The sequence below is a fragment of the Lucilia sericata genome, unplaced genomic scaffold, assembly GCF_015586225.1.
Source record: "Lucilia sericata isolate MDLA Ls3-8-SP2 unplaced genomic scaffold, ASM1558622v1 Contig003363F_arrow, whole genome shotgun sequence".
Classification (NCBI taxonomy): domain Eukaryota; kingdom Metazoa; phylum Arthropoda; class Insecta; order Diptera; family Calliphoridae; genus Lucilia; species Lucilia sericata.
Window position 1 is genome coordinate 14,360 of NW_023996835.1, and position 11,037 is coordinate 25,396.

Sequence of the window (11,037 nt, forward strand, 5' to 3'; positions counted from 1 at the left end):
TTTGTTAAGAAAGCTTAATATTACCGATAAGGAATTCAACATTAGTCATTTGAATCAATTCTATCAGTTCGAAAGTACTGATATCAAGTTCAAGTCCAGCAAGTGGCCACAGGTTATTTGTATATTCGTTATGGATTGAATGAATTTAATTTGGCCAGAGCTTTAACCTGGTTTTTTCGTAACTATCAATTTGGCCTGCTAAAATGCTGTAATCGTACTTTAGCTTTTGGAGTTACTCTCGACACTGATTATGGATTCTTCATGTACGATTGCCAGAGTAGGGAATTTCCTTTATTTGAAAATCAGCAAACAACTTCATATATTCTAAGGACGCATCATTTGCAAATTTTACTATACTGTCTTATAATGACCCTTAATGTTTCCACTGAAATGATGAAGTTTTATATATATAATTGTTGACATCAGAACACTAAATTCTTTGGAGAACAAAAGCTTAAGAAAGGAAATATATGTGCCAACCATAGTAAAGAAGAAAGATGTAGAACGAAAAGTTGACTGTGGAACCATACAGAAAAAGGGTAACAATAAAGCGGTTACTAACACTCTCAGTAGAAATCCAAAAACTGTTGATACTTTAAATCCTACTTCAACAAATGCATTAAAAGCTTCGACTTCATTAACACCAAAACTTTTCAAAAAATCGAATGCAGACACTAAAACTAAGCCTTCAAAATCAGAAACATTGAAAAGTGAAAATTCTCAAAAGAAAATTCCCCTCGATCCCAATAAAACTTATTACATCATAGCAGTTCCAAAGGAATCCAATATTATTGTAGCAAAATCTACATCCAAACCAAACTGCTGTTCGGAGAAAGATATTAATGCAAAAAACTGAGAAACCTATAGAAAAAACTGACAAAAATGTTAAAATCAATGTGCATCGTATCAATACCCTTAAATCTCCAAAAGCTGATGAACAAACCAACACACAACTTGTTCAAGAAAGTGAGTCGGAACGATTTATTTAGAAAAAAACTGCCAGTTCCAGCACTTTAACACCGGATCATACTGATGAAAATAACTCAATCCTTTGGGTTTAAAAGTGTATTTGGTAGATAACCGTAATAATTGTAGAGATTGAAATAAAAATTGGCCGTAACCTTTTTAAAAAAACACTTTAAAATAAAATCAATTTAAAAAATCTGAAAAATAAAAACTATTTATATTAGAACGAACTAGACTGAACTAGAACTGAACTGGAACTGGACTAGAACTGGACTAGAACTGGACTAGAACTGGAATAGAACTGGACTAGAACTGAACTAAAACAGAACCTAGAACCGAACTAGAATGAACTAGAATTGAACTAGAACTGAACTAGAACTGAACTAGAACAGAACTAGAACAGAACTAGAATTGAACTAGAACTGAACTAGAACTGAACTAGAACGGAACTAGAACTGAACTAGAACTGAACTAGAACTGAACTAAACTGAACTAGAACTGAACTAGAACTGAACTAGAACTGAACTAGAACTGAACTAGAACTGAACTAGAACTGAACTAGAACTGAACTAGAACTGAACTAGAACTGAACTGGAACTGAACTAGAACTGAACTAGAACTGAACTAGAACTGAACTAGAACTGAACTAGAACTGAACTAGAACTGAACTAGAACTGAACTAGAACTGAACTAGAACTGAACTAGAACTGAAACTAGAACTGAACTAGAACTGAACTAGAACTGAACTAGAACTGAACTAGAACTGAACTAGAACTGAACTAGAACTGAACTAGAACTGAACTAGAACTGAACTAGAACTGAACTAGAACTGAACTAGAACTGAACTAGAACTGAATTAGAACTGAACTAGAACTGAACTAGAACTGAACTAGAACTGAACTAGAACTGAATTAGAACTGAACTGAACTGAACTAGAACTGAACTAGAACTGAACTAGAACTGAACTAGAACTGAACTAGAACTGAACTAGAACTAAACTAGAACTGAACTAGAACTGAACTAGAACTGAACTAGAACTGAACTAGAACTGAACTAGAACTGAACTAGAACTGAACTAGAACTGAACTAGAACTGGACTAGAACTGGACTAGAACTGACTAGAACTGAACTAAAACAGAACTAGAACAGAACTAGAATTGAACTAGAACTGAACTAGAACTGAACTAGAACTGAACTAGAACTGAACTAGAACTGAACTAGAACTGAACTAGAAACTGAACTAGAACTGAACTAGAACTGAACTAGAACTGAACTAGAACTGAACTAGAACTGAACTAGAACTGAACTAGAACTGAACTAGAACTGAACTAGAACTGAACTAGAACTGAACTAGAACTGAACTAGAACTGAACTAGAACTGAACTAGAACTGAACTAGAACTGAACTAGAACTGAACTAGAACTGAACTAGAACTGAACTAGAACTGAACTAGAACTGAACTAGAACTGAACTAGAACTGAACTAGAACTGAACTAGAACTGAACTAGAACTGAACTAGAACTGAACTAGAACTGAACTAGAACTGAACTAGAACTGAACTAGAACTGAACTAGAACTGAACTAGAACTGAACTAGAACTGAACTAGAACTGAAACTAGAACTGAACTAGAACTGAACTAGAACTGAACTAGAACTGAACTAGAACTGAACTAGAACTGAACTAGAAACTGAACTAGAACTGAACTAGAACTGAACTAGAACTGAACTAGAACTGAACTAGAACTGAACTAGAACTGAACTAGAACTGAACTAGAACTGAACTAGAACTGAACTAGAACTGAACTAGAACTGAACTAGAACTGAACTAAACTGAACTAGAACTGAACTAGAACTGAACTAGAACTGAACTAGAACTAGAACTAGAACTGAACTAGAACTGAACTAGAACTGAACTAGAACTGAACTAGAACTGAACTAGAACTGAACTAGAACTGAACTGAACTAGAACTGAACTAGAACTGAACTAGAACTGGACTAGAACTGGACTAGAACTGGACTAGAACTGAACTAAAACAGAACTAGAACAGAACTAGAATTGAACTAGAATTGAACTAGAACAGAACTAGAACTGAACTAGAACTGAACTAGAACTGAACTAGAACTGAACTAGAACTGAACTAGAACTGAACTAGAACTGAACTAGAACTGAACTAGAACTGAACTAGAACTGAACTAGAACTGAACTAGAACTGAACTAGAACTGAACTAGACTGAACTAGAACTGAACTAGAACTGAACTAGAACTGAACTAGAACTGAACTAGAACTGAACTAGAACTGAACTAGAACTGAACTAGAACTGAACTAGAACTGAACTAGAACTGAACTAGAACTAACTAGAACTGAACTAGAACTGAACTAGAACTGAACTAGAACTGAACTAGAACTGAACTAGAACTGAACTAGAACGAACTAGAACTGAACTAGAACTGAACTAGAACTGAACTAGAACTGAACTAGAACTGAACTAGAACTGAACTAGAACTGAACTAGAACTGAACTAGAACTGAACTAGAACTGAACTAGAACTGAACTAGAACTGAACTAGAACTGAACTAGAACTGAATAGAAACTGAACTAGAAACTGAACTAGGAACTGAACTAGAACTGAACTAGAACTGAACTAGAAACTGAACTAGAACTGAAACTAGAATGACTAGAACTGAACTAGAACTGAACTAGAACTGAACTAGAAACTGAACTAGGAACTGAACTAGAACTGAACTAGAACTGAACTTAGAACTGAACTAGACTGAACTAGAACTGAACTAGAACTGAACTAGCCACTGAAACTAGAACTGAACTTGATAAGAATTGGAATAATAAACTTTATTACGAATAGAAATATTAGTTTGCAGCATTTATTAAAAATTTAGTTCACTATTAAATTTGATTTAACTTCAAACAGGCCTCCGGGCCCAGCACTAAAACATCCAACAAATTATATTACAAGTCTTTCTGCTTGCGTTGATTCTCCTCTTCTGGAGTTAGATTTACTTTGGTTGCAGAACAAATCATTCTTACGAAATCGTTTTTGATTTTAAGATTTTCATCACTTTGTCGATCGGCATCTACTAGCGGTTTAATAAGGCCTTTTTCCTCTTCATCTTTGCCGATATTGTGAAATTTACGGCGATATTGTGTCTGGTATTCTTTGAGATCTTTTGCCTCGATTGTAGAGCATTTTAAAGCACTTACTTTTGAATTTTTTGTGATGGGGGAGATTTTAATGTTAGTATAGAAGGGGTTTTACAGAATTCCGAAGGTAAAATACGTTTACATTTTAAAAGGCTACGCTTGCTTGGATCACGTTCCAGTTTAGGTAGTTGGGGTTGAATTACATTGATTTTAACATGATGCAAACAGAATGGGGCATTTATATGCAAGACATTTAAACTGATGACTAGACAATATAGTAAAATTTGCAAATGATTTGTTCTGAGTAAATAAGTGGCTGATATATCTTGAGAAAATATAGGATTATATTTACTTTGGGCATCATACATAAAATAGCCACCACTGGGCCCATCTATAAAACCCAAACCCAAGATTCTATTGTTACATTCCAATAGGCCATATTGATAGCGGGAGAAAAAATGTATAAGAGCATAGGCCAAATTGGGCTGACATTGAAGAGGTATACTATACAAACGACCCTGTTGAACGGTATTTAAACAAACACGGAACTGGATGCCTTCCATAGAACAATTGGTATTTAGGTTTTCTATCTGAAATTGTGCTGAGGAGCAATGTGATTTCTTTAAGCTTTCCTTATAAAATTTGCGGCCATTTTCAAAAATGCTATCCATTAGCTGTGAGTTCCAAATATTTAAACGTATTACTTTAGCGGTACATAAAGCTATAACGGTTGCTGCCATATAGAATTTATCCGAAGATTTAGATGTGCAGTTTTTGACTTTGTGTTTCCTTTTACGACTCCACAGAGACCACAAACGATTCTTTATTTCAATATCATAGTTTTTGGTCATGGACATGGGTAATTTACGTTTAAAGCCACAAGTATTGATTTCATTTAAACGACTCCAGATGGGTATTTTATCCTTAAGATCCCACAACCACTCAATGCTTTCTGATCTTAGGCAGCCATCTGCATTTAGTTGACATTCCTGACATGGCAGTGGTACCATGGACAGTTTTAAAAGATTGTTTAAAATTATCTTGACAATGGATTGTAGACATCGTTCCAAACATTTATACTCGAAATTTTTTCTGTTTTTTTGAAATTTTATTTTAAAACAAAACAAAGTTTGACAAGTATTATAAAAAATAGACTTGCCAAAAGCAATTTTTTTAAAAACTATTGTCTCTCGAAATAAAAACAGTGTCTTCAAACGAAGTTAGTAGAACAACTAAGTTTTTTTTATATTAAATATATAATGAACAACTTTTCTAACACCCCAAGGTCTTTGTTTGCAAAACACAACTGCATAAATGCACATGTGTTTATAAAGTAAATTTGTACTAAGAAACTATGTCATACGTATTCATATTTACATTGTTTAATTAAATATCTCAACAACTACTACACATTAATATAAAAACCACATGTTGCATTTAAAATTGACCAGTTCAAGTTGTGTGCTAAAAGTCAAAGCATTTCATTTCCAGCATGAAGTCTATAAAAGAAATATTTTTGGCTTTTTAATTTGTTTAATAACATTATCAACGACATCACATCCAGCTGTAGTAGCTGGTGATGAAGCCAGTGAAATTAAATTGCAGGATTTATTGGTGCAACAGCATTTGGAACTTTGTACATACATTGCAGATAATCAATTGGCTCAAGCGATTTGTGGTGCACTATGTAATGCCCTGAAACATGATGATGGTTATTGCAGCCAAGAATCTGAGTGTTTGTGTCGAAACGCTTATGTGGAGTGAAAATTTTGAGAATTCGTGAAATATTAAAAAAAAGAACACTTACAACTTCAAATGTTTAAACTATTTTATTTAAACTACTTTATTTACATCTATTGCAAATAAAAAAGAACTCGCTTTCTTTTACTTAATAACTCGCTAAGAAAGAAATAAATTACACAACATTTATAAAGCTAAAGTGTATGCAATTAACCCATCGGGGGGCAATGTAGTTTCAGTTCTGTTCTAGTTCTTTTTTTTAGTTCTGTTCTAGTTCTGTTAGTTCTGTTCTAGTTCTGTTTTTCTAGTTCTGTTCTAGTTCTGTTCTAGTTCTGTTCTAGTTCTGTTCTAGTTCTGTTCTAGTTCTGTTCTAGTTCTGTTCTAGTTCTGTTCTAGTTCTGTTCTAGTTCTGTTCTAGTTGTTCTAGTTCTTTCTAGTTCTGTCTAGTTCTGTTCTAGTTCTGTTCTAGTTTGTTCTAGTTCTGTTCTAGTTCTGTTCTAGTTCTGTTCTAGTTCTGTTCTAGTTCTGTTCTAGTTCTTTCTAGTTCTGTTCTAGTTCTAGTTATGTTCTAGTTTTTCTAGTTCTTCTAGTTCTGTTCTAGTTCTGTTCTAGTCTGTTCTAGTTCTGTTCTAGTTCTGTTCTAGTTCTGTTCTAGTTCTGTTCTAGTTCTGTTCTAGTTCTGTTCTAGTTCTGTTCTAGTTCTGTTCTAGTTCTGTTCTAGTTCTGTTCTAGTTCTGTTCTAGTTCTGTTCTAGTTCTGTTCTAGTTCTGTTCTAGTTCTGTTCTAGTTCTGTTCTAGTTCTGTATGTTCTGTTCTAGTTCTGTTCTAGTTCTGTTCTAGTTTGTTCTAGTTCTGTTCTAGTTCTGTTCTAGTTCTGTTCTAGTTCTGTTCTAGTTCTGTTCTAGTTCTGTTCTAGTTCTGTTCTAGTTCTGTTCTAGTTCTGTTCTAGTTCTGTTCTAGTTCTGTTCTAGTTCTGTTCTAGTTCTGTTCTAGTTCTGTTCTAGTTCTGTTCTAGTTCTGTTCTAGTTCTGTTCTAGTTCTGTTCTAGTTCTGTTCTAGTTCTGTTCTAGTTCTGTTCTAGTTCTGTTCTGTTCTAGTTCTGTTCTAGTTCTGTTCTAGTTCTGTTCTAGTTCTTTCTAGTTCTGTTCTAGTTTGTTCTAGTTCTGTTCTAGTTCTGTTCTAGTGTTCTAGTTCTGTTCTTCTAGTTCTGTTCTAGTTCTGTTCTAGTTCTGTTCTAGTTCTGTTCTAGTTCTGTTCTAGTTCTGTTCTAGTTCTGTTTCGTTCTGTTCTAGTTCTGTTCTAGTTCTGTTCTAGTCTGTTCTAGTTCTGTTCTAGTTCTGTTCTAGTTCTGTTCTAGTTCTGTTCTAGTTCTGTTCTAGTTCTGTTCTAGTTCTGTTCTAGTTCTGTTCTAGTTCTGTTTAGTTCTGTTCTAGTTTGTTCTAGTTCTGTTCTAGTTCTGTCTAGTTCTGTTCTAGTTCTGTTCTAGTTCTGTTCTAGTTCTGTTCTAGTTCTGTTCTAGTTCTGTTCTAGTTCTGTTCTAGTTCTGTTCTAGTTCTGTTCTAGTTCTGTTTAGTTCTGTTCTAGTTCTGTTCTAGTTCTGTTCTAGTTCTGTTCTAGTTCTGTTCTAGTTCTGTTCTAGTTCTGTTCTAGTCTGTTCTAGTTCTGTTCTAGTTCTGTTCTAGTTCTGTTCTAGTTCTGTTCTAGTTCTAGTTCTGTCTAGGTCTGTTCTAGTTCTGTTCTAGTTCTGTTCTAGTTCTGTTCTAGTTCTGTTCTAGTTCTGTTCTAGTTCTGTTCTAGTTCTGTTCTAGTTCTGTTCTAGTTCTGTTCTAGTTCTGTTCTAGTTCTGTTAGTTTCTAGTTCTGTTCTAGTTCTGTTCTAGTTCTGTTTTGTTCTATTCTGTTGTAGTTGCGATTTGTCTTTTTTTAATTCGAGTTATATTATTTAACATCATAAAGGTTTAATTTTCAAGAAAGCTGCTTTTGTTTCTCTCGAACGGAATTTGTTTATTAAATCTCTAGAAATTCTCCAAAAAAGTGGTTAGAATTTTATCATTAACTTGATTTAAATGCGTTTATTTTCTGAGATATTTTTTATACTCCATTCCATGTTATCTCTTGCCTTGTGAAGCACGTTCAATATGAAAACTGCTGAAATGTTACCAGGGTATGACTATGATTTGCTAAAATTTTTCTCTACTTTCTTCTCGGCGTCCAACAATTGTTTCTGTTCTTTCGTTTTAATAAAAATTCCATGCTATTTTTTCTACAGTAGTTTTCTGTAACTAAAGCTATGAATACTTTGTAATTAATTTAAGTAACACGGATAACTTTTTGTTCTGTGTGACAAAAAAAAATCTATTAATTTAAAGCGTCACTTGGTACTGGTTGCTTTTTTATTTCTTCTCATCATGCTTTTCTTAACATTTAAGTTTTTTGAAGCATTTTATGGAACGAGAATTATCCACGACTTTCTTAACATTTCTAACAGATTTTCTTTTTTTTTTCAGTATTTATTATGAAAAAAAAAAAGAAAAGTCCCTCAAGGTATTCTGCTAAAATAGATAGACTTTATGTGAAGGCTAAGGAGGGTAAGAAATAAATGAAAACTATGAAATATGGAAATATGTTGCTATTTTAGTAATTGTAATAATTTTTTAATTTGATAATATGCTTCTAGTCAAATGACGAAAAAGCGAAAAAATAATAAATGCTGAGACAACAAGTGATTTCACTACACTCAGAGAAAAACAAAAAAATTTAATGACAATAGTCGACATAACAACAAAAAATTATTAAAAACATTAAATCCTAATATATTTATTATACTTAAATATGTGTTTGTCAAATGCAAGTTAATGGATTCTGGAACCTAATGATAATATTATGCTGTACGTCTCTAAAATATTTTCCGAGTGTTTTAACAAAGACTAATATTAGTGAAAATTTTTCTGAGATTTTTGTTAAATCCACATTTTTCTATTACAAAAATTATTATATAATTGTATGTATTTTAACGGAAAAGTGTCTAAGTGGATAACTTAGTCGATCATAAAGTCTAGTTTGGTCACGAAATTGTTCATTTACTTGACTAAGGAAACTAATTTTAATTATTACCTAAAAAAATAAGGATCTAAAAATTATATACATAGTTTTGTAATTGCAAAGTTTAATAAATTATTCCAATATACATAACATAACTGTAAATAATTGCAATATGTAGCCGCAGTTTTCAATTATAGTTCTGTTTATGTTTAGATATATTTCAGTTATAGTTTAGTTCACTTCTATTTCAGTTCTATTTTAGTCCTAGTTCACTTCTATTTCACTTCTATTTCACTTCTATTTCAGTTTTAGTTCAGTACTAGTTCAGTTCTTGTTCAGTTCTAGTTCAGTTCAGTTCTAGTTCAGTTCTAGTTCAGTTCTAGTTCAGTTCTAGTTCAGTTCTAGTTCAGTTCTAGTTCAGTTCTAGTTCAGTTCTCTTTCAGTTCTAGTTCATTTCAGTTCTAGTTCAGTTCTAGTTCAGTTCTAGTTCAGTTCTAGTTCAGTTCTAGTTCAGTTCTAGTTCAGTTCTAGTTCAGTTCTAGTTCAGTTCTAGTTCAGTTCTAGTTCAGTTCTAGTTAAGTTCTAGTTCAGTTCTAGTTCAGTTCTAGTTCAGTTCTAGTTCAGTTCTAGTTCAGTTCTAGTTCAGTTCTAGTTCAGTTTAGTTCAGTTCTAGTTCAGTTCTAGTTCAGTTCTAGTTCAGTTCTAGTTCAGTTCTAGTTCAGTTCTAGTTCAGTTCTAGTTCAGTTCTAGTTCAGTTCTAGTTCAGTTCTAGTTCTAGTTCAGTTCTAGTTCAGTTCTAGTTCAGTTCTAGTTCAGTTCTAGTTCAGTTCTAGTTCAGTTCTAGTTCAGTTCTAGTTCAGTTCTAGTTCAGTTCTAGTTCAGTTCTAGTTCAGTTCTAGTTCAGTTCTAGTTCAGTTCTAGTTCAGTTCTAGTTCAGTTCTAGTTCAGTTCTAGTTCAGTTCTAGTTCAGTTCTAGTTCAGTTCTAGTTCAGTTCTAGTTCAGTTCTAGTTCAGTTCTAGTTCAGTTCTAGTTCAGTTCTAGTTCAGTTCTAGTTCAGTTCTAGTTCAGTTCTAGTTCAGTTCTAGTTCAGTTCTAGTTCAGTTCTAGTTCAGTTCTAGTTCAGTTCTAGTTCAGTTCTAGTTCAGTTCTAGTTCAGTTCTAGTTCAGTTCTAGTTCAGTTCTAGTTCAGTTCTAGTTCAGTTCTAGTTCAGTTCTAGTTCAGTTCTAGTTCAGTTCTAGTTCAGTTCTAGTTTTTTTCAGTTCTAGTTCAGTTCTAGTTCAGTTCTAGTTCAGTTCTAGTTCAGTTCTAGTTCAGTTCTAGTTCAGTTCTAGTTCAGTTCTAGTTCAGTTCTAGTTCAGTTCTAGTTCAGTTCTAGTTCAGTTCTAGTTCAGTTCTAGTTCAGTTCTAGTTCAGTTCTAGTTCAGTTCTAGTTCAGTTCTAGTTCAGTTCTAGTTCAGTTCTAGTTCAGTTCTAGTTCAGTTCTAGTTCAGTTCTAGTTCAGTTCTAGTTCAGTTCTAGTTCAGTTCTAGTTCAGTTCTAGTTCAGCTCTAGTTCAGTTCTAGTTCAGTTTTAGTTCAGTTCTAGTTCAGTTCTAGTTCAGTTCTAGTTCAGTTCTAGTTCAGTTCTAGTTCAGTTCTAGTTCAGTTCTAGTTCAGTTCTAGTTCAGTTCTAGTTCAGTTCTAGTTCAGTTCTAGTTCAGTTCTAGTTCAGTTCTAGTTCAGTTTAGTTCAGTTCTAGTTCAGTTCTAGTTCAGTTCTAGTTCAGTTCTAGTTCAGCTCTAGTTCAGCTCTAGTTCAGTTCTAGTTCAGTTCTAGTTCAGTTCGTTCAGTTCTTTTCAGTTCTAGTTCAGTTCTAGTTCAGTTCTAGTTCAGTTCTAGTTCAGTTCTAGTTCAGTTCTAGTTCAGTTCTAGTTCAGTTCTAGTTCAGTTCTAGTTCAGTTCTAGTTCAGTTCTAGTTCAGTTCTAGTTCAGTTCTAGTTCAGTTCTAGTTCAGTTTCTAGTTCAGTTCTAGTTCAGTTCTAGTTCAGTTCTAGTTCAGTTCTAGTTCAGTTCTAGTTCAGTTCTAGTTCAGTTCTAGTTCAGTTCTAGTTCAGTTCTAGTTCAGTTCTAGTTCAGTTCTAGTTCAGTTTCT

General features: G+C 33.5%; 1 protein-coding gene across 1 annotated transcript; it reads right to left on the reverse strand.

Annotated features, from left to right (window-relative positions):
* Positions 1-4,123: 4,123 nt before the first annotated feature.
* LOC119614769 lies at positions 4,124-5,344 on the reverse strand (the record flags this gene model as incomplete). The annotated part of the gene is made up of 1 exon (XM_037970879.1): positions 4,124-5,344. A coding segment is annotated over one exon (1,164 nt), but the record flags the coding sequence as incomplete, so codon positions are not given.
* Between the last annotated feature and the right edge of the window lie 5,693 nt (positions 5,345-11,037).